Here is a 24,851-nt window from a genome sequence, read left to right on the forward strand (position 1 = left end):
CGTGTACACCAATGCTAGGAGTTTAGTAAATAAATTTGATGAATTTGAGGTATTGCTCAAAACATCGAAGGCAGATATTGTTGAGATATCAGAGACGTGGTGTCACACAGATATAAAGGATGCGGAACTGCAATTTGGGGAGTACAACGTCTACAGAAAGGATAGACAGGATAGGAAGGGGGGAGGGGTTATGCTATTAGTTAAGAAACACATAAAAACCAAGGAAGTGAAGCCAGTCGACATCGCTGGACAGTGCAGTGTGGAGTCAGTTTGGTGTGACATAAACATTGGGAGATCAAAATTGAGAGTAGGAGTGTGCTATAGGCCTAATGACTCTGATGAGTATAATAAGGAACTGTACAGGGAAATAGAGTGGGCCAGTAAATCAGAGAGTCTTATAATGGGAGATTTTAATTTCCCAGATATTGACTGGAATTTGGGGGCTGGATACTCACACACTAGCAGGGCTTTTGTGGATTTATTGGATGATTGTTTTCTACATCAGCATGTTCCGGAGGCAACTAGAGGGAGTAATACTCTTGGTTTGATTATCAGCAGTGATTCTTCATGCATTAAGAATCTGCAGATAAATGAACCACTAGGTGGCAGTGATCACAGTGTGCTGAAGTGGGATTTACTCAAAGAGGTAACTACCATTAAGGGTAAAGGGAAGGGTTATTGCTTCAGTAAAGGCGACTACGATGGACTGAGACAGTATTTAAATTCTATACAGTGGGACCAACTGATGATATTACCAACAGCAAATTCAAAATGGGAAGCATTCAAAGAACTTATCTTGGAAGCTACTAGGCTTTACATACCAACTAAGAAATATTGTTCAAGGTTTAGGCCAAAATGGATGTCAGATGAACTAATGAGGCATATGGCAGAGAAGAAAAATGCATGGGATACTTACAAATTAACACATGACACAGAAGCCTATGATAGATACAAGTTGATATGCAACCAAGTTACAAAGGAGGTTAGGCAGGCGAAGGCAGATTACGAGAAATCCTTGGCAAGGGATGCAAAGAAAAACAGCAAAGAGTTCTTTACTTATGTAAACTCTAGAAGGAAAGGGATGAATCAGATTGGTCCACTTGATATTGATGGGTCAAGTGTTGATGATCCTGCTCAGGTGGCTAACAAACTAAATGAATATTTTGCATCGACATTCACACATGAGGAGTTATTCAGCGAGGGGAATGGCAGAGGTGTATTCAACTCTAGCAGTAAGCTACAGAATCTTGAAATAACTGGGAGTAAAGTGGAGGAGAAACTGCTGAAGATAAACACAAGAAAGGCACCCGGGGTGGATGGGATCTATCCAGTTATATTAAAGGAAGCAGCAAAGGAAGTAAGCAAACCCTTAGCCATAATTATGAGAGCTTCCTTGGACTCAGGGGAGGTACCCATAGACTGGAAATGTGCAAATGTGACCCCAATTCACAAAGGAGGATCAAAGGCTGACACAAGTAATTATAGACCTGTGAGCTTAACTTCTGTTCCAGGAAAATTAATGGAGGCACTGGTTAAAGAAGCACTGCAGGATCATTTAGACAAGACTTCAGTTATAGCTCAGACACAGCATGGTTTTGTTAAGGGGAAGTCTTGCCTGACCAACTTGATTGGATACTATGATGCAGTCACAAAAGAACTGGATGCAGGGAATAACTTTGATATTATATACTTGGATCTTAGAAAGGCTTTTGATACTGTTGCACATGGAAGACTGCTACACAAATTGGAGCAGTGTGACATTGGAGGCAAATTGCTGCTATGGATAAAGGAGTGGTTGAGGGGGAGAAGACAGAGAGTGGTAATCAATGGACACTGCTCTTCGTGGACTGATGTTATTAGTGGAGTCCCTCAGGGCTCAGTGTTGGGTCCATTATTGTTTTCTGTATTTATAAATGATATTGATGATGGTATATCGGGATTAATGTCCAAGTTTGCAGACGATACAAAGGTTGGCAGGGTTGTCAAGGACACTACTGACACTATGCTGCTGCAGCAGGATCTGGAAAGGTTGAGCAGATGGGCTGAGAGGTGGCAAATGAAGTTTAACATTGACAAATGTAAAGTACTACACATGGGAAACAGCAACCCCAGATCAACGTATCAACTCTGTGGTACAACACTGACAGTGGTAAAGAATGAAAGGGAACAGACTTCCATCCCTTGTCGTGGAAGTTGATAGCCTAAATAAGTTTAAGGCTCAACTGGACAGGTATTTCAAAAGAAAACAGAGGGGTGAAGTGGGAGTGATTATTTTTTATTCATTTTTTTTTTTTTTTTTTTTGGCTGATGCTGCATAAGCTTGCTTTCTTGCATCAAATGCCTCTACTAATGCTAATGCAAGTATACATGCTCCTATTCCTATTCCTAGTTACCCTAACACATCCCATATACCCACCTATTTCAGGATGACTGCCATCCGACCCTGAAACCCCTCGCTCCAGGTCGCTACTTAATCTAATAGAAGTTGTGCAAGAATCACCTATACCTCTGCCTATGGCTACTGTTAAACTATTAGTCCTTGTATCCCCCCAAGCTATCAGTTTTCCGACCCACCTAACACTGCCTCGATAGCATCAGCAAATATTTTTACACCCTTTCTATTTAAGTGTATCCCATCCCTGTAGAAGCAGTCTCTCCTGTTAACAAGTACAGACCAGGCTGAAAAAAATTCTACCCCTTGATCCTTGCACAATATTTCCAGGGCCCAATTGATCGACAAGGCTCTCATCATATACTCTCTCCTATCGTGTCTGGGCAGATTTGCAGACACTTTCAAATTCAAGCCTAATTCTCGGCTTTTGTTCAACAGTGACCTGTACTTGTTAAGTAATTCTGCCGGTCTCCTACTCTTAATATCATTAGTGCCAACATGTAAAACTATATCACCTTTTGTGCCCTTAAAAGATGATATCTGCTTTACAACATCATCAACCTTTGCTCCTGGCAGACATACCCTTGTCCTGTTCCACCTATCCTTTTTACAAAGCATGTTACCCGTTTCCCTGACAATAGAGTCACCAACAACTACTAGTTCCTGTGATACTAGCACATTCTGCCTTGGGGGTTGCCGCTGTGTTGAGTGATGACCAAGTGCAAGCTCTGGCGTTGATGTGGACAGCTGAGAGCTTGATGGGCCCCTCAATTTAGATCTTTCAAGGGCATCCACCCTGTCCTTCAAACTCTCATATAGGCCCATAACAATGCTGAGTTGTCGCCTGATTTCCTTACACTCCTTACATCGCGCACACACAAAGACATCCCCCATGGCAATATCATGTTCCGTTCCAGAGAGTTCGGCAAACATTTCACAAGTTGCACATTTTTTTAGGCTGTGATGCGTTGGAGAATCGCCCCCCTCAGTTCTCCCCAGAGTCACAGCACTCCTGCCACTTTGTGCCCGTTGCTTTGCTGCTCTAGTTTGGGGCATGCTATTTTAAATTAATAAGATTAAAAGATTAAATTAATTAAATGTCAATACTACGCCATCTAATAGAAACAGTGAAGCGTATTAATCTATATAATTATGCATTAGAGCTACCTGGCTATCTCAATGAAAAATTTGAATTCCCTACCACTATCTACAAAAACAATGGCTGCAAGATTCGAACGAAAATAACGGTTTTATGCAAATTAAGTAGTAATCTACAAAAACTCTATCTAAATTAAAATAAAAATAACCAGCGTAACTATAACTATAAGACTACGTATTAAGTACAATATAAAATAACAATTATGTAAATAAAAAGGCAAACACTTATCGGTTTTTCGGAGCCTGTAATTCACAGCTGTAATTTTTAAAGAGAGTCAGTGCCCTCTCTTTAAAAATTACAGAGCAACCGTTGACATCAAAAGTTTTGAAACAGTAATTTGGCCAAGGAAAAGAAATCTTGCAGATCATCCCATTTTGTATTCTTGTAATGCCAAACAATACGAGGTTGGGAATAGCCATGAGATAAAGGCTCCGCTGGAGAAGAGACAATCACCAAGTTGTGATCTGAGGTACCTAAAGGACCACTCACTTCGACTGTATACTTAGAAGGGTTGTTTGTGAGAAAAAGATCAAGCATGTTAGCTGTATGGTTGGGATTGTCCAGTATTCTTGTAGGTAAATGAACAATCTGTGCAAGATCAACCTAGCAGTGGTGGGATGTCATCTCACAAGTAGCCCTTGGAAAATGTACACACATTAAACATTAATTGATGATTAAATTTTTTTTTAAAGTTTTTTCTACAGTGGCAGACAAAAAAACTGCATGACTTGTGAATTTTTGCAAATAATGTTTTGCACTGCATTGTGGGTTGCGTAAATGTCCAAAATGCATTTGTTAGATGGTATATATATCTCTGTGAATGAAATCCAATAAAAACACCCCACCTGTTTTATCTAATTGCATAAATATCTTCCCAAAGGGTAAAACACGTAATTAATGGAAATATGAGAAATCATGGAAATGGCAATCTTGACAACCAAACATACATTTTATTTCATTTACATGTACGAATTGAAATGACAAGTTAACGCAATAGTATTATGTACTGTAAATCAGCAAAATAAGTCCTCAATATTTTGTTGTTCCTCCTCGAGCTGCAATTACAGCCTTCCAACAATCTGGTATAGAGTTAATCAACTTCTAAATATATGGTTGCCCAATTTCGTGGTACCACACCCTTACAATGCTCTCCTGCAGCTGAATCTTACTTGTTGGCTTCTGAGCAATTTTATATGACATTAGGTACCAGCAATTTCAAGAGGGTTCAAATCTGACTGTTGTCGGGCCAGTTCAACACTGTAATGCCAGCATTTCTGAGGTATGACTGCACCTTAGGGGAGAAAAACGAGGGAAAAGATTGGTGTAATATGTTTTAAGCCTTGTGACAGGAAGAGAAACTCATCATTAAATCTAAATAGCGTAAAACTTACCAATTTTGCTGTGTGGCAAAGTGCTGAGTCCTGTTGAAAAATGCAGTTTTGGACGTCTGTGTGGTGATCCCTAATAACGGGTTTCAGACACTCCTCCAAGATAGCAGTGTAGGTTTCTGCATTCACCATTCTGATAATAAACTTAATTCGCCCCACCCCTTTGCTTGTTATGCATCAAGATCATCTGACCGGTGGGGAACTTTACAATCTGTGTTGTGCAGTCAGGATGGTATGCCTCCGATTTCGTCTTCTGACATATTGCTTCCCGATTCATCAGAAAAGATGACAGTGTCTCATTGCTCTTTTGTCCATGAAACATGTTGCAGCCCGAGCAAGTTGCTTCTTCCTCATTTGTTGGGTCAACAAAGGCTTCTTCTTGGGCCAATAGGCATGCAGACCACATTCCGAAAGCAGTTTTTGGATAGTTCGTGCACTTGTTTCAACACCAGAGGCGATCTCAAAGTCCAATTTTAGATCAGGAGCACTAGCATAGCACTTATGAAGGCATAACCATTTCAAATATCGATCTTGGGAAGGCATAGTCACTCTCTTATGGCCTGATCCAAGTCTTCCTCTTCACATCACCAGTTTCATGCTTTAATTTCAGCACCCAGGATACTGCTGACTGGTGGCAACCTATTTTATCAGTGATAGCATAGAAAGCCGTTCTTGGGACAGAGCAACAGCTACACTTTTTTTCTTGGTGTCAACAAAACATATAGAGCCATGCTTACACCTACACAAGGTGGGCAGGAGCAGAAGTGAGAGTAAAGTGCACATGCTTCTTGATTAGACTGGGGTTTGAGCCCATGACCACCAAATACAGAGGATGCGGAAAGGTCAGGGTTTGTTTGTTATTTGGTTTTTTAGGAGCATTAGCAACTAAGGCCATATTGCTCCGGGATATGCGGTGGTCATTCCCTGACCTTTCCGCATCCTCCGTATTTGGTGGAAAGGTCAGGGAATGACCACCGCATATCCCTACGGAGCAATATGGCCTTAGTTGCTAATGTTCCTAAAAACCAAATAACAACAACATCTACACAAAACAGGATACTAACTAGTGTGTATAACCTTCCGATGCCTTCCAGCTAATGCAATAGAAGTGTTATCAGATGCAATACCTTTGCTCTGCGACAAACAAAATTACTGTAATCAAACAATATCTTATACGTTTCACTACAAATGTTACTTTTTTTTAAGGTGATGCAGTTTTTTTCTCCACCACTGTACCTTTCTAAATATAGGTTTTACTACAATAGTTTCTGAAGTGATTTTCTTACAGTTTTCATACAGAAATCAGTTGCGAGAATGTCAGGTTACCTGGCACCATTTTTGCACCTAGTTGGATTTTGTATGAAGACTGCATGGTACTAGACAAGGTACTGGCACTATGTCAGTATAAAGTTACTTATTTTTCCTTTCCCGCCAGGTCAATAAACATAATCATCTTATTCTAGTTGTTTTTGAAAGATTTATTATTGTTTCCTCAACATAAATACGATAACATGAAACCCAGTATTCTCTCAAAATGGCTGCTACTCTGCAGAAAGTGATACATAGTTTCAAATTTCATGCTCTATGAAGAGTGCCAAATTTCAAGAAAACTTTGAAATAAACTTGTAAATGGAAGCAATTAATGGTATCAAATATACATAATGATTTTTTTTAATTTGTTAACAATATTTATTACATAATGAGAATAAAAATATGCACGTGTGTGGTTTGAATTTTCATGCAGCCTTTTCTTACATTGGAAAATGGAAGAGACTAATAGATTGATGTTTCTATTTTATCTCTCCTATTGGTTTTTTTTGCAATTTCTAGTAAAATTAATATTTCTTTTGTTTTTTCAAAAATAAAAGGAATAAACCACAATGCTTCTTTTAATATATTTTTAATGTTACATACATTACGTTGCAATTCATTTATAAAAAATTATATATTTTCAATGTTCAAGCAGAATTCAAAAAAAGCCAAAACATTTTCCAAAAATGAAAAAGGGTGCCTGTTGGGTGCTCCTGCCACAGTACTTGCTAAAGATGGAGGTACCATTACTGCCAAGTTAAAATACACAGATAGGTTTGTTTATCAGTACAATATAGCTTCAAACATAGAACTACCTAAGGTTTTTCTACCTGTGAATTTATTCAATTATAATTACTTCAAATATAATTATAATTAATTCAAAAAAGACACTACTATAGATTGTGACTTCTTCAGAAATGTTAAATCAATGTTTTTTTAACTCAACATTTCTGAAGACAGCAATAACCCGGCTGTATAGAATTAGATATCAAGAGCATTTCAAATGCTTCAAATGTACAGTAGCAAATTTCCAGCAAATATTCACCCACTTTCGCAGGCAGATATGCAACCCTAGTTTAAGCACAATTAAACAGATGAGACACAGCCTATTACCAAAAGTGCTCAATCTCCTCTTTTAATATTCTTGCAACACCAGTTTTTCAGGCCTACCATAATAGGTGCATTATCAAAAATAAGTGCCAGACAACTTTTTTTAGAAGAATTGCAAATTATTTCAGGTTATTCATAAGAAGATGCCCAACGTTGTATCATGTAGTCAACTTCCAATGCAGTGTGCTTTCAATGAAAGCACACTGCTTTCAATTTGAAATTTTGTTTTATCACAAAAGCCACAATGGAATGTAGCTTGAAATCACTTTATGCCAGCAAATGAAAATGGCTCATTTTTGAGAGCCATCACTACCTGTTCTTTCCCTATATGTGTAATTTCACTAACAAAGCCTGCTGATTTTGGTCTTCCACAAATATAATTTTTTTTTACTATTTCACTATCAAGAAACACATTTCTTGATAGTGAAACAGCAAAACTGAACAACATGCATGTGCGTGTATGAGCTACATAACTCAACTCAGGGGAAGATTACGTTACATGACAAAAGATGCAAATAAAGATCTGGTACACATGACATCATTGTCACTATTAAATCTTGCATCTATTTTTGCAACTCTTTCTATGCACTGCACATTGACTTTATGCATAATTGTTGCAATTGTCTCATTTCACTGCATTTCCTGATGATTGAAATTGCAAAAAATCACATCTCACAGCTCCGAAACTTTTGACTTTCAAAAAGCTGGGAGATCAGACATTTGTAAGCAAGAGAAAAACAAAAGGTTTTTTTGAGCCAAAAGATGTGAAAAATGAAGGAAAACAGGAGATTTTTCAGAAAAAGCAGGATTTTTAAATTCCACACCACACTAGAATAAATTTCACTGATAACGTATCAGTGAAATATGAAGGTGAAGAGCAACTTTAATGCTGTGCTTCAACACTGAAAATTAAAGCACGTTGGTTAAGTCCTATAAAAAACAGTGTCAGCGAATATGTTATTAACCTTCCAGTTTGAGAAAACATGCCCTGCACAAATGAACTCAACTTCTCAAATATCAAACACCGCATAAATTCCTTAAATGCCAATATCCAGGTAATTCTCTGATGGAAGACTGAAGTTAACTAAGAAAACTTAGTCAACTTCAATTCACCTAAAATTCAGTCCTATCTTATATCTCACAAAAAATAGGGTCTGTTGCTCCTTCAATGACATTCGCTCTGGACAAGATCACATATCTCTGTCAGAGATTACCCTCACTTTCTTCTAATCATTCTCACAGCATAAGCACATCACAAGTATTGCTTTCTTGGCAATTCACCTACAATGCAAAATACAGGTTACCCCGCTTAACGCTGATAATTCGTTCCAGAAAAACAGAGCGCTAAGTGAATCCGTGTTAAGCGAGCCCCGCATTCCCATAAGGTAACATATACAGAGTGATTCACGACCAGTGCAACAAACTTGCAGGAGGTGTACGGGGCACAAAGACGAATCGGAATCGCATAGCATTGCAGGGTCCGAAATGTCTTCATCATGCGGTAGAGGACGTTGAATGGGAGGTCGCATGAACAGCGATCCTGCTGGAAGTCAGCATTTGCGAACCGTTTCTGTTGAAGAAACCAAGCAGCAAAAGTCCTCTGGAGTGGATAATCTGCAGGCTCCAATGATTGGACGCGTTGCAGATGCTATGAACTCACTTGGTTTGTTGACAGTATCCTCCATACAGTGGATTGGGAAATACCCAATCATTGGCCTATCGCTCGAGTACTCGTACTCGGATTGCCTTCTGCAAGACGTAGGACATTCTCCTCATTGTCTGGCGTCCTCGTCGTTCGCTCTCAATTCATGATACCTCTCGTGAAACAACCAGTCTCACGTAACCTTCTCATCATACGATTTTAATCGTATGATGAGGAGCACGCCTGTGCGGGAAACGTAGTAGTAGTAGTAGTAGTAGTGGCATGTGATGCAAGAAAGCAAATGTATGAGCTTATGCAGCATCAGCCAAAAAAAAAATAAAAAAATCACACCATTCCCTCTAAATGCCTGTCCAGTTCCTCCTTAAATTTATTCAACCTATCAACTTCCACAACGACAGATGGAAGTTTGTTCCAGCAATTAACCACCCACTGGCTAAAGGCAAATTTCCACACATCTATTCTACATCTGTCCTTTCTTAATTTGAATTTATGCCCCCTTAGGTTCGTAATCTGAACAAGTGGAAGGATCCCATCAGAATTCAGCATGCTGAACCCATTTCAAGGCCTTATACACCTCAATCAGATCACCGCGCAGGTGCCTAGCCTCCAGCCACTGCAATTTGCAGAACTTAAGCCTCTCTTGATAAGAGGATCCCTTCATTCCCCTCACCAATCTTGTTGTCCTTCTCTGTACACGCTCAAGTAAATCTAAAATGAGGCCTCCTAAAATTTCCTAAAATGAGGCCTCCAGACCTGTACGCAGTACTCAAGCCGTGGCCTGCCCATTGCCTTATACAGACGGATAATCACCTCCTTTTCCCTGCTCGCAAAATTCCTATATATCATTGACAAAACCCCATGACCTGCCCTGGCAGCCTGTCTGCATTGCTCAGAAAACTTCATATCTGACTGCACAATTACTCCCAGGTCTTTTTCATTTTCTACCACCTTAAGTGTAGTACCACACAGTTGGTACGTTTCTCTGGGGTTACTTCTACCCATATGCAGTACTTTGCATTTGTCAAGGTTAAACTTCAGTTGCCACTTCTTAGCCCATCTGCCCAAATTATCTAGATCCTGTTGCAGTAGCACACTGCCATTACTGTCATTAACAACCCTGCCAACCTTTGTATCATCTGCAAACTTCGACATTAAGCCTGATATACCTTCATCAATATCATTGATAAATATACAAAACAACAGTGGACCCAACACCGAACCCTGTGGGACTCCACTAATAACATTAGTCCAAGAAGAGCAGCACCCATTGATTACCACCCTCTGTCTTCTCGCACTTAACCATCCTTTTATCCATTGTAGCAACTTACCCTTAATACCATTCTGCTCCAATTTGTACAATAGTCTTTCATACGCAACAGTGTCAAAAGCTTTCCTGAAATCCAAATATATGATATCAAAATTATTTTTTGCATCCAGTTCCTTTGTAACCACATCATAATATCCTATCAAATTTGTCAGACAAGACTTTCCCTTAACAAACCCATGCTTTGTCTGAATTATTGCTGCAGTCTTGTCTAGATGATCCTGCAATGCATCTTTAACCAGCGACTCCATTATTTTACCCGGAACAGAAGTTAAACTAACTGGTCTGTAATTATTCGTGTCACCCTTCGATCCCCCTTTGTGAATTGGGGATACATTTGCACATCTCCAGTCCGTGGGAACCTCCCCTGAGTCCAAGGATGTTCTCATTATTATGGCTAAGGGTTTGCTTAGTTGCTTTGCCGCCTCCTTTAATATAACTGGATAGATCCCATCCACCCCAGGTGCTTTTCTTACGTTTAACTTCAACAGTTTCTCTTCCACTTTGCTCTCAGTTATTACAAAATCATTAAGTTCCTGGTACAAGCGCAGAGCGGTGCGCCCGTTACAGTCCACAGCTCCATACGCGAGGTGCATGTCGGCCAGTTCAACGTTTGAATACTCGTCCATCCTACTGCTTGTTGTTGTTTATTTGGTTTTTAGGAGCATTAGCAACTAAGGCCATATTGCTCCGGATATGCGGTGGTCATTCCCTGACCTTTCCGCATCCTCCGTATTTGGTGGTGACGGGCTTGAACCCCGGTCTAATCAAGAAGCGTGTGCTACGCACTGCTGCTCCTTCCCACCTGGCTACGGAGGCGCCTCCATCCTACTGCCTCGGGAACCGGTTCGCAAATGCTGACTTCCAGCGTGATCGCTGTTCACGCGACCTCCCGTTCAACGTACTCTACCGCATGACTAAGGCATTTCAGACCCTGCAATGCTATGTGATTCCGATTCGTCTTTGTGTCCCCTACACCTCCTGCAAATTTGTTGCACTGGTAGTGAATCGCCCTGTATATTTGTGAGTTGTGGTCGGTGCCATAGGATATTTCTTAATCAATAATAAACGGTAGTGAAAAGATGCACAAATGTCGGTCAAAAGAGGTGTATAAAGCCTTTGAGCATTCTCATTGCTGATGGGATTCTTCCTCTTGCTCAGAATAATCACCTGAGAGGGCATAAATTCAAATTGAGGAAAGACAGATGTGCGGAAATTTGCCTTTAGCCAGCGGGCAGTTGGTTGGTGGAACAGACTTCCATCCCTTGTTGTGGAGGTTGATAGCTTAAATAAATTTAAGGCTCAGCTTCACAGGTATTTCGAACGAACGGAGGGGTGAAGTGGAAGTTTTCTTTTTGGCTGATGCTGCATAAGCTTGCTTTCTTGCATCATATGCCTCTACTAATGCTAAAATATTTAATATTCAAATATTTGTACATATAAAATATTCTGCATTACATATGTATATGACTATGTGGTAACTACTTACTTATCAAAATTAAACTTAAAATTCCAATTAAAATCATGAATTTAATTGATCTAAATTGATTTTAATCGATTTAATTTAATTGATGAATTTAATCATGATAAATGTGTCGATTTTGGGTTGAAATTTGGCCCTCTTCCAAATAAACTAAAAGGGGTATTAATTTTAAATCTCCCGCAGCATTACCACCGAACAATAAAGTCAATCGATCCTTCGCTCTTTGAAACCTGGCATGTTTTTTTCTTCTTTCAATATGAAACTTCTTTTAGGCATTTGTTTCCACAAAAGTCCTGCTTCATCTATGTTAAAAACTTGTTGAGAAGTATAACACACAATACCCCTCTTCAATAATTTTAACAAGTTTTTTTTTGAAAGTTTCGGTTCCTTGATCTGCACTTGCGGCTTCTCCCTGGATTTTAAATCTATTCAACCAGCGCTTACCAATTTTAAATGGTTCCACATTTTTATTTTTAGGTGAGGTTTCTTCAGATAATCATATTCCCCAATCTCTTTCTCTCTCTCTCTTTTTTTTTTTTTTTTTTATAATATTTAACTTAACTGAATTCTGCATTGGATATTACCTTCAATAAAATTAGTCAAAGTCTTTCCATTTCAATCCTAATAGCCAGCCTAACCCTAATTGCTTGCAGTGGAACAGCTATCTTTCCCGCTGCTAAAATTAATTCTTTATTTTTTTTTATAATTGTTCTTACAGTTAAACTTGCAAGTCCTAAATTATGGCACACATCCGCTTGTCGTTGACTGGAATCGATTCGCTTCAAAACGTCTATTTTAATTTTCAAATTCAGTCTTTTTTTTTACATTTATAGTCTTCATACTGCGAACAGACGTTGTTGCTTTTTCATTCTTATCGGCATTTCATTTTCATTCTTATCATTATTAGCTGTTCGTAAATGTAACTGCGTTGGTTGCATTAATTACGATACAATGTTCAAGTAAACTGTCCGTTACGCACGATGTTTAATACTGTACTGAGTGATGACTAGACTTCGCATAAATGCATATAACGCAAATATTACAAGCAATATACTTGATCGTTTTTTAAAATGTTGATCTCGGAACTACATAACAAGTCACTGTACTGCAATTAATTTAACGTGCAAGAAAATTTCACTGAGCGTGGGAAAATTTCTCAAGTCGGCGTGGGAAACGTTTTAATGCTGTTTTGCTATTCATTTTCAGGCTATCGACTCCATCAAATGAAATGATTTCGATATGCAAAAAGGATATGCAAAACGACTGCAAAAAGGCAATCTGTAAAAGAGCATTATAGTGATCTGTGACAGCGTTATAGTCAGATACGGGTTATAATATAAGAACAGCATTATAGCGAATCAGCGTAAAGTGAACCGCATTATAACGGGGGCCTGCTGTATATCGATCCCACATCAGGGGTGATGCCTCCGAAACCCCTGAACTCTCTCTCTCTCTCTCTCTCTCTCTCTCTCTCTCTCTCTCTCTCTCTCTCTCTCTCTCTCTCACAATGTCTCTCCGCAATCAGTCTCACAGGAATATAATGGTGTTCAGTACCTCTATACTTTTCTGGGCATCATTCTTCTGAACTAGTATCTTTAATCCCCCCCACTTTCTTGCAAACCAGTCCAAACAAGTGCAACAACCAATCAATATCCATTCACAGTCCAACTCCAAATAACTCACAAAAACAACTTATCCTCTCCATCATTTATAACATCTACTTCTGCATTTCTACTTGTATTTGTTGAAAATCACAATCTACAGAAATTCAAGTCTAATTTCAATGAGTATTGTCTGTCTTCTCAGCCTTTAATCCATACGTGCTATGAAGTACTACAGGTTCTAATACCAATCGTGTTTGGGGCTTTCGTTAAAAAAAAAAAAACCTTAATTAGGAACATTAATTTAATTAAAAAACTATTTAATTAAAAACAAAAATTGGCATCATCAATTTTTTTTAAATTTTTCAAGAGATTAAAGTGGATTTATAAGATAAAATAGCTAATAACATGCAGGGTACTAAGATTAAAAATTTTAATATTAATACTGGCCAATCAATTTGTCTCAATTTTTTAAAATTTTTCAATTAACTGTAATGTTACTGGCAGTTCTGCTTATTAGCAAATTTTAGCTAAGAAAAGTTGGCAAATTCATCAATAACTGATAACTAACTGGGCCTGCAATTCTAATAATCTCTTGTTTGATTTTTCTAATATTATGATAACTAGGATTATATATATATGTTTATTATGTTAAAATTCTTTTAAACATTTTGCTATTTATAGTTTTTAACCAAATTTAAACACACACAAACATATTATATAAACTTCCATTTCATATTACTCTTTCAATTCTCTTATATTCATACTGTTACACTACTATATACTCTCTCTCTCTCTCTCTCTCTCTCTCTCTCTCTCACACACACACACACACACACACACACACACACACACACACACACACACACACACACACACACACACACACACACACAATGAATATTTTAAGCAGAAATCAGCATGCATACCTAATTTTGTATTTTAATGCCCGTAATAATTTTGTGAACTCAAAACGGAAAAGACTGATAGTTTAATGTTTAAATTTTACATTCATAATGTTCTTGTTTTCAGATAAATTTTTAAGTTTCATGTCATTGAAAAGGAGGTGTAAAAAAATTGCATTTAATAAACATTGCAATGCACAGTAAAACATTAAACACTAATATATTCCAAACAGAATCAAAAAAAGAAAAAAAACTTTTTTTTTAGAAATATAAAAGAAATTTTGAAACATCAGACCATGTGCAACTGCCATTAATGAAACAGTTTACTAAGAAATAACATATTTGTTTTTTATTATAAAAACTACATGTTGAGTGTTACCTGTCACAGGAGAATCTTCTGAAATATTTCGAAGGTTAGGTGACTGGCATAAATTATAAATGAATGATTCAACTTTCAGATATGAAAGTTTTGCCAGGTATGAATAATATTCAATATCATGAATTAAATTTTGCATTTCTTGAAGGATATTCTGTACATCTTGACAAGCTTCACTATTCAATTCACCATCAGTAAATACATGAGTACCATCAATTACATCTCCATCATCACAAAGTTGCTTGAAAGAAATAAAAAGTTTTTAAATTATATGTATCAGTTATAACATTTATTTAATTATTTAATAATGTAAAATAAAACAGGATACTGATAAAATGAACCATTCAATACAAATCATTAATAACCTGAAACCCAAAAATCAATGTCTTAATGGCATCACCAATTTTTTTTTTTTAATTTTTCAATTAACTGTAATGTCCATGGTATGTAGTTAAATATTACAAGTAATTTTTTTTTTTTTTATGCTCTGGGAAACCAATAACACAGCATAAACAAAAAATAATTTCACAATTCTGGTAATTACTCACTAAAAATGGAACATGTATTGGCTGGTGTCAATGCTAGACATGAAGAATCTGTAACTCATTAGGCATAAAACAGAGCAAATGATTGTTCTTATGCATTTTGAACATTTGATTATTCTTATTCATTCTGAACATTTGATTATTCTTAAACATTTTAAAAATTTTTAGGTTTTTCTTATACATTCTTAACAAAGACCAGGTGTTTAATACAAGAACATTCTGGATCTGATCATCACACCACAATTCTGATGTTATCACAGGGTTGATGGTACTGGAACCCAAAGCTGTTAACATGGATGATGACAAGTGAGGTCTGTGTTGTTAAATGGTAAAAATGGGAATTAATTTCAGGAAAAACAAAAAACCAATGATATAACACACTACATGGCTTCCATCAATTCAGAATACAAAACAGGGAGGGATAATACTTTAATGTTGCCATAACAGAAGTTACAAATGCATATCCAAAATAAGACCAGAAGTACAAGAAAAGTGTGGGGGGGGGGCATTCAAAACATCAGCTGAAACATATGAAATATTAACAGAAACTTAGGGTGGATCTATGCTTCCATATAGCACAGCTCAAAAGTGGTTTAGAATATTTAAAGATGGACATGATTCAAAAATCCGTAGTCCTGGAGCTCCAACCACTGCTGTCACCACAGAAACCATGAACACTACACTTCTGTAATCATAAGAGAAGTTGCCGACCGGGCTAGCCAGGTGGGTAAAGTGCCTGCCTGAAAACCCAACGATCGTGCGTTCGAATCCCGCCTCGGGCTTGGATCAAAGTACTGCAAAAACCTTGGGAGGTGCATTATGGCTACAGAAGCTGATGCGCCAACAACTACCAAAAAAAAAAAAAAAAAAGAGAGAAGTTCATCATATAAGAGTAAACCAATTGGCAGAGATGTTGAGAATATCAGTGGGAATCAAGCAGAGTAATTGTGATGTCATTTATTATATGACACGTTTGCACATGCTGGGTTCGTTTGAAGACTAATCATACCTGAGCAACAGCAAGTTCACATGCAGGTTTGCGAGGAGCTGCAACGGATGGTTTCTGAAGATGGTGAGGTTCATTTCAACCAAGAAAGTAAGCAACAAAGTTCTGTTTGGAAATTTACATCATTGCCAACATGAAAAAAGCAAAAGTTGGGCTTCTGCTGGAAAGGCTATGGTCATCTCTTTCTGACATTCAAGGAATGGTTTACCAGCATTTTGTACCACATTATGCGACTGTTATGAACCTTACTACAGACCTGTACAGCACACTTTGCGGTATCACATTTGTCGTAAATGACCACAACTGCATGCAGGTGAGTGGATGCTAAATCACAATAATGCAAGACCACAACATTAGTCATGCTGTCATCAAGTACTTAGCCAGCATTAATATCAAATGTGTTCTCATCCCCACTACAGCCTGACCTTGAACTCTGCATTTTGTTTTGTTTTTTATTATTTCCAAAGTTAAAGAAGGAACTGCAAGAAAACATTTCCAATTGTCAGAAAAAGTTAAAAAAAAAAAAAAAATATATATATATATATATATATATATTGCAGGCAATCCTCAAACACATGCCAAAAAATGGCTTCCATGTTTTTGAAGAATGGCAGAAATGTTGGAGTAAGTGTATTTCATCAAATGGGGTTGTTGCGGGGGTTTGATGGTGCATAAGCTGTTTTGACTATAATGTGCCTATTCATTTATTGTATGAATAGATGAGAAATTCTCATAACGTCAGAAAAGGCTGGGATCAGAAATGATTAAAAACTCCAATTTGCTTCAGAAAGTTGAAAATTTCAAAAACATTTGAATTGTCACCAATAAGATTATCTAGATTTATTGGTTTCCGAATGTTAGCCAATGATAGCAAGATTGAATTTCTGTCTTGTTTATAGTATGGGCATTCAATGAGAATGTGTTTAACAGTCAGATTTATATAACAATATGGACACTGTGGTGGATCATCTCCTGTGAGTAAATGAAGGTGAGTCAGATGTGTACAACCTATTCTTGCTTTTGAAAGGATTGCTTCTTCTCGTCTTGATGTACGGACACTGGAATGCCAAATTTTCAGATCCTGTTTAAACTGCGAGAGTCTATTATTAGTTTGAGAGTGCCAGAGTTGCTGTCCATTCTGATAGGCATGCAGCATAAATGATTTGTGGATAGTCTGATCCTGGAACGGGGATATTGGTTAAATCTAAAGTAGTTGGATTTTTTTGCAGCTTTATCAGCCAGTTCATTACCAGACATTCCAGAATGTGCTGGAATCCAGCAGAAGGTGACCAGTTGGTGGCATTCTTCAATCTGCAGTAATAATCTAATTTCATTTAGAACAGGGTGAACTTTATCTGAAGAATTACATAATGCCAAGGTTAAGCTGAGGGAATCAGTGTAAATAACAAATTTTAATGAGCAGTCAGAACAGAGAATTTCTAAGGCTAGTTTAATTGCATATAATTCTGCTGAGAAGATACTGAATTCAAAAAAGTGGAAATGATGCTGAAATAGTGGTATTTAGAAATACTGCTGCTGCTCCAACATTTGAGTTGGATTTAGAGCCGTCTGTATAAATCGGAGAAAAATCAATATATCTGTGAGTGTGAACTGCATGAAGTTGTTTCACATTTGATGCTTGTAGAATATTTTTTTCCCCGCTGGCAGAGTTAAGTGTCACAGGTCAATAAAGGAGGAAGAGGAGGAGTCCATGGTGGTTGAGCGCAGAATGTACAGAATGAATGGAAACATTTCAAACCTGCATCAGTTCAAGAAGGCGAAGACCAGCTGGTTTTACTATGATAGGTTTATTTCTATAGAGGATTTCTAATGGTGGGTTGAATAGGTATGAATGAATTGGATGCAAGGCACAACTTTGCATTTTGACAGCATACTTCAGTAGCAGGAACTCATGAGCGTCAATGTAGCGGCTATGTGCTGGCGATGTTCTGAAAGCCCCAAGTGAAATCCTCAAGGCACTATGCTGAACTGGTTTAAGCCAGTGCAAAGCATTTGCACTGGCAGAATCATAGACAGGAGCACCATAATCGAGATGGGATCTGATTAATGCCCTGTATAACCGAAGCAGGGAGGTGTGATCTCACCCCCACGTTAGGGCGGAAAAAGTTCTGAGTATATTTAACTTTTAAACAGGAAGTACGTACATTTTTAACATGGTCTAAGAAATTTAATGTGTTGTCAAGGATTAATCCTAGAAATCTGATGTTAGCAGTGCCTGGGATGGAGACATTGGAAATTTTAAGTTCAGGATCCAGATGAAGTTTGTGTTGTCTACAAAAATGGATAGCAACCATTTTCTGCTGTGAGGGTCAATAGCCATTAAGGCTGTTGTATTTTATTAATTGATATCTGAAGCTGCCATTCAATAGATCTCATGTTTTGGGAATGACAGGAGATGGAAAGGTCATCAGCATAAAAGTACGTCTCAACTTTGTTTGGAAGCTGTTTAGGGATGGAATCAATTCTAAGAGCAAAAAGAGTGGCACTCAGTACTGATCCCTGTGGAACACCTTCTTCCTGAATGAAAGTTGCAGATATGACATGTTGGTATCTTACTTGAAACGATCTAGTGTGTAGAAAGTTCTGAACAAATACAGGAAGATTGTCCTAAAGACCGAGAGAATGAAGATCACCGTGTGGTGTCAAAAGCCTTCTCTATATCTATTGAAACCATTACTAGATGTTTGTGCTTAATGAAGGCATTGCGAATGGCAAATTCAGCCTTGATCATGAGATCCAAGCATGACCTGTTTTGTTGAAAGCCATGTTGACTATGGCTCATTAGATGTTGTGACTCATTGATCCAGACAAGTCTACTGTGGACAATTTTTTCAAGGATATTGCTGAGGTAGCTTGACTGAGATATTGGTCTATAGTTATGGGAGTTGAATGGATTGATGTTTTCCAGGCTTCAGGAACGTCAAAACAATAGAGCGATGACAAGAAGCTGGATAAACATTTTCTAAAAAAAATATGGTTGTAAAAGAATAGGAGGAGGTGCAAAGCCTTGTCATCAAGATGTTACAGCATGACATAATAGATCCCATCTGGTCTGGTAGCACCATTGCAAGCTGTTTTAATGGCATGCAACAGTTTGGAATATTGCAGAAGTTTGTTATATAGTAAAATGAGGGCAGTTTGGAACTTAATAGAATGCTGTTTTCTAAGGTTTTTAATTTGCTGGAAAGATATAGTATAAGCTGATGTTGCTGAGATTTCAGCACATTAGCTATATCCAAGCTAATTGGATATAGCTAATTGGCTAGTTGACCAACACATTAGCTATATCCAAGGGACTAGATAAATCTCGCCCATTTCAGGAGAGGACTGGAGAAGGTATGGTTGGAAACTTACCAGAAGCTGTCTAATTTTTTTCCAAATTATTCTACTGTCAGTGTTTCTGTTAATTGTTGATGCAAAACGGGTCTAGGATTCTTTTTTTGGCTTGCCTTTGTATGAAACGTGCTTTTGTCCCTTAATTTCTTATAATTTATCAGATTGGCTGTGGTTGGATATTGCTGAAACAAATCCCAGGCTTAATTTTTTGCTTTTTTGCATTCCTCATTCCACCAATAATTATTAAGATTGCAGCCCGGGGGATTTGATAATGGTATTGTATCTTTGGCCGTATTTAGTAGACGTGATGTGATCTGTCACATCATCAATAGGCTCAAGACGGATTTTTTTTCTCATCGAAAGAGATTAACGACTGAAATTTTGCCCAGTTTGCTCAGGCAAATTTCCATTTCCTGCAGGGTTGAGTTAGAGGAGCCTGTGTTATATACGATTGGGAAGTGATCACTGCACATAGGGTCATTTACAACATACCACTCTATGATCGGAACAAGTACTGGAGAACAAATGGAGAGATTTATTGCTAAAGTATGTCCAAGTTTGGAACTGAATGTGAATGTGCGCATGCCAGTATTCACAGTATGGTGAGGTTTAGCCATACTGAATACTGGCATTTTTAGTGCCTCTAAAAAGCTTTCAATGAGTCGACTCCGTCTAGCTAATTTAGTAGCGCCCCATAAGGTGTGGTGCCCATTAAAGTCCCCTAATATACAAAGATGTGGAGGTATCTGTATGAAGAGGTCTTCAAGTTCTTTTAAACAGTAAGCATAGTTTGGCTTAAGTAGATTGAGACTAGTATTATTGCAATATGAAGAGTTATATGAATAGCAACAGCTTCTAGTTTTCAGTTTGAAGTAGGTTATGCTTAGTTGGGATCTTTGAATTTATTACAATTGCTACACCACCATGGGCATTTGCTGTATTATGACCTCTTCAATAAAGGCAATAGTTCTTTATCGAAGTAGAAATTTGTGAGGTTAGATAAGTTTCCTTAAGACAAAGAGCAACTGGAGAATTCTGGTTAATAAGAACATGGATATCATCTGTGTTGCAACGAAAGCCTCTGCAGTTCCATTGTAAAATACAAGGCATTATTTGTGTTTAATTGATGGAGCTATATCTGACTGCTTTTTGAAGGTGACTGGTTTATGACGTTCCAATTTTGGTTTTCTTTTTTGGAGAAAACGGACTGACCAGTGTCCATTTCTTCTTCAGCATAGATTTCTAAAATGGGATCTTCATGTATAGATGTGCCCATCTGTATCCATGGTTGTGTCCTGGGTATTTTTCATTGCAATTGAGTTTGTAATATCGGATGTAGTAGCACTCATTGTAGGAGGAGATGCCACTGGTATTGTCAGAGGAGTATTATTTGCCAGGTCTGAGAGTTTGGGTTGTTGTTTACGTACACTTGGTTGTTGGTCATGTTCTAGCCCAATCAGAAATTGATTTATTAGTGGGAACTGTGACATCTGTTTGAGTGGAGACTGTTTGGTATTTTTTTAGTACATTAGCATAGGTGTTTTTTTAGTACATTAGCATAGGTATTTTTTTAGTACATTAGCATAGGTAATATTTTTGTTTATAGTAGGTGTAACTAGTTTTCTTGCTTCTTGGTAGCTGACTTTATTCTCAACCTTGTATTTTACTATTTTTTTCCAGTTTCCTACTTTTCCATTTTTCACAGGTTTTGGAATATGCAAGGTGGTCACCTTTGCAGTTAGGGCACATAATTTTTGTAGCTGAACAGCCACTTTGATTGTGATCTGAGATTGTGATCTAAACACACAATTGGGGCAGACAGGAACTCCTCTCATACAGTTTGAGAGCGGCCATACTTTTGGCATTTATAATACCTTAAAAGGTTGGAAATATATGGGTGAATGCAGTAAAATAAATAACCAGCTTTTACAGAGGTGGGTAAGTTAGGGATATTGAAGGTGAGAATAATATTTCTGGTAGGCATAAGTTTGTCTTTTTTAGTCATTATACATTTTGCTTCAATTACATTTTGTCCCTGCAACCCTTGGGTTATTTTTTCCTCAGTGACATTTAAGAGATCCCAACTGGATATGACACCCGTAGATGAATTTAGGTGAGGAGATATTTTTACAGGAATGTCTGCAAAGTTTGTAAGCTGTAAAAGTTTCTCCAAATGTCTGTGGTTAGTAGTTTCCATTAATAGGTCTCCTGATTGCAGTCTCTAAACAGTCTTAAGAGATCCTGCAATACCTTCCAGATGTTTTTGAATCACAAAGGGAGACAGTTTGCTCATAGGCTGACTAGTGGGGGAGTGAAAAATTAGAAACGATGGGCAAGGTTGTTCCATCTGATCAATCTTCTGTCTCGTATTATTATTTCCTAAGTCATGATTGGAGTCATGGTCAATGTAAGTTTCTGCTCTTGAGCTCAAAGGCTCTAAAGGGTGGATAAATATTTTTTATCCACAATGGCTCCTTTTGGCCCCGAGGATCTGTCTTTATCAGCCCCGCCATGGGGAAGCAGGAACAGTGCCACAAGGTGAGCAAGTGGCTATTAGTTGTGTTAGCAATAAAGGAAAAAGAAACAGAAAGGTGTCTTTCTTTTTTGGGCCTTTGCATACTTCTTGTAGAATGAAAGTGCTACTGCAATATAAAATGAGGAAACAGTATTCAGAAATAAACAAAATATGTAATGGGAAAATTCTCTTTGGATAGTTCGCTTTGAAAAATGCAGTGAGATTGCTTGGCAACAGAACACTTGGCATCCGGGGCCATCAAATGGGGACTACTTTGAAAAGAACCATATGGATGATTAATATTTTGATGAATAAAGGTATGTTATTAGTAAATTAATAAGAGGAGTTTACCTCAATATAGTACGTGGAACACTTCCGTATGATACCCTCCAGAAATTAAAACGGAAAAAACGAAAAAATCGACAACTTACCGGTCCATTAAAGTAAAATATAAATAATTAAAGTAAAATATAAATAATTAAATAATCAATTTAACACAATTCAAAATCAATTCAAAACAATTAAAATTCAAATTAACGCAATTAAAAGAATAACGAAAATATTCAAAACGATCTTCCTTCCTGAAGCTGACAATGCTTTTCGACCGACTGTCGTGATCACAGGAATGAAAATCACCGAATCAGGCTAAACCTGCAACTTAAATAGTGATTATGTGTCTTCGCGCATGCGCGTAAAGGTCCACGCATCGGAGATCAAATATGGCCGCCGAACATTAACAGAATTCTCGTGTAATTTAATTTCAATGGTTTCTGCAATTAATAGTCGCGTATAATTACGTTGAACGTTAAGTATTTTGGCCTCGTTAAATAAAAAAGTATGTTTTTCGTTAATGGCATGAAAGGCTAATTCTGACGCTGCTGAACGAGAAGCACGAACTGAGGCTTCGTGTTGATTTACACGAATATTAAGAGAAAACCGCGTCGAACCCTGATAAGACGAGTCGCAATCACCGCAAGAAATGTTGTATACTAGATCATTAATTTGTGTTGCGAACGCGGAAAGAACCGAGCGATTGTTCAGTATAGTGTGTAACTTCCGTATAGGCCTAGCTATAATTTTAAATTCGGTATCTTTAAAGAATCTGTTAAGCTGTTTGTGCCACTGTTCAACGTATGGGACAGAAATAAAGTATTTTTTGATATTACTATTGTTGATTGGTGCAGTATTTTGTATCCTATCCTTAGCTTGTACCCTAATTCGATTTATTGTGTTAATGGGATAACCCCTGTTCAAGAATCTGCTAGTTAATATTTGTATTTCTGAGTCCAAAGCAGAATCCGTCGTTGAATATTTATAGGCATTTAGAAATTGATTAAAGATAATCGATCTTTTGTAGGTGAACGGGTGGTAGCTATTATAATGTAGAAGCATACCGGTGTTTGTGGGTTTTCGATAGATGCTAAATTGTATTTTGTTCGAGTCCCGGGTAAGCGTGAAATTTAGAAAGTTTAATGATTTAGTATCCGTATCTTCCCTTTCCAATGTAAATTTGAGTCTAGAATGAATATTATTAAACGAATGTAAAATGTCTTGGATAGTACTACTATCGGTAATAACTAGAACATCGTCTAAATACCTCCCATAGTATGTGATACGGGGACGAAAAGGTGTCAAATGTATCTGCTCAATCGTTGAGAGATAGATCTCTGACATTAAGCCACTCAGGCTCAAACCCATTGGTAATCCAAAAATTTGTTTGTACACCTTGTCTCGAAAGGTGATGTAGTTAGCCTCAACTAATAGTTTAATTAAGTGAAAAATTTCCTTAATAGGCAGCTTCGTATAATTAATCGGTGTCGAGTTTTTATTTAACATATCCCAAATAATATCTAATGTGTATTCAACGTTTACATTCGTATATAATGAGGTAACATCTAATGAGAATAAATTGTCATTGTCGCCGAGTCTACAGTCTTTAAGATTATTAAATAATGTATCGTAATTCTTAATCCCAAATTGTATAACCTGTCTAAAAGGTTTTATAATGATTGTATACACCTGGAGAGACAGGAAGTGAATGAAATAGTCAATAAGAGTTTGGAAATTAATTAGATAGTATGAATCAGAGCTGTAATACTCAATATGTTCTACGTTGATAATAATATTAGTAAATTAATAAGAGGAGTTTACCTCAATATAGTACGTGGAACACTTCCGTATGATACCCTCCAGAAATTAAAACGGAAAAAACGAAAAAAATCGACAACTTACCGGTCCATTAAAGTAAAATATAAATACAATAAAATACAGTATACAATCGATACACACAATTATGGGAGATTTTTTGAATGGCTTGGTACAAAATTACATTAAATCTACACTAAGGTACTCGGCCCAAAGTTACCATATTTCTTACCTAAAATATTGCCTTCAAAACAACATCGTTCCGAAGTTTGCCAGGGTGAATTTAAATCAAAAAATTTCAGGCATAAAACAACTATCACTGGCGACATCACATAATATTGTTAAGCTTGCCTTAAAATCTCGATATTCGGATAAACAAAAATACCTTTCCCAGGTTAGGAAGCTTCGGGATAAATTAAAAAATTATCTACATCCGAACGATTGGTCTGTATTGAAGACCTCCATAGATTTGCGACGGGAAGCACAAGCCTCAGAGATAAAAAACAGACACGTTAATAAGTTGCAAACATTATCGAATAGTTCAAGACACGTTCATGCGAATTCTAACACA

The 24,851-nt window shown here is 37.4% G+C and overlaps 1 protein-coding gene across 1 annotated transcript in view; it reads right to left on the reverse strand.

Moving 5' to 3' along the window:
- Positions 1-24,851, reverse strand: part of Epg5 (ectopic P-granules autophagy protein 5) — a 1,526,775-nt gene that overhangs the window by 1,409,335 nt on the left and 92,589 nt on the right. The window contains exon 5 of the mRNA XM_090380318.1: positions 14,716-14,953. Coding sequence (XP_090236444.1) covers positions 14,716-14,953 — 238 coding nt within the window. The remainder of the gene's footprint in view (positions 1-14,715; positions 14,954-24,851) is intronic.

This window comes from Mastigoproctus giganteus, chromosome 8, assembly GCF_048544385.1.
Source record: "Mastigoproctus giganteus isolate SK-2022 chromosome 8, ASM4854438v1, whole genome shotgun sequence".
In the NCBI taxonomy this organism is placed as follows: Eukaryota; Metazoa; Arthropoda; class Arachnida; order Uropygi; family Thelyphonidae; genus Mastigoproctus; species Mastigoproctus giganteus.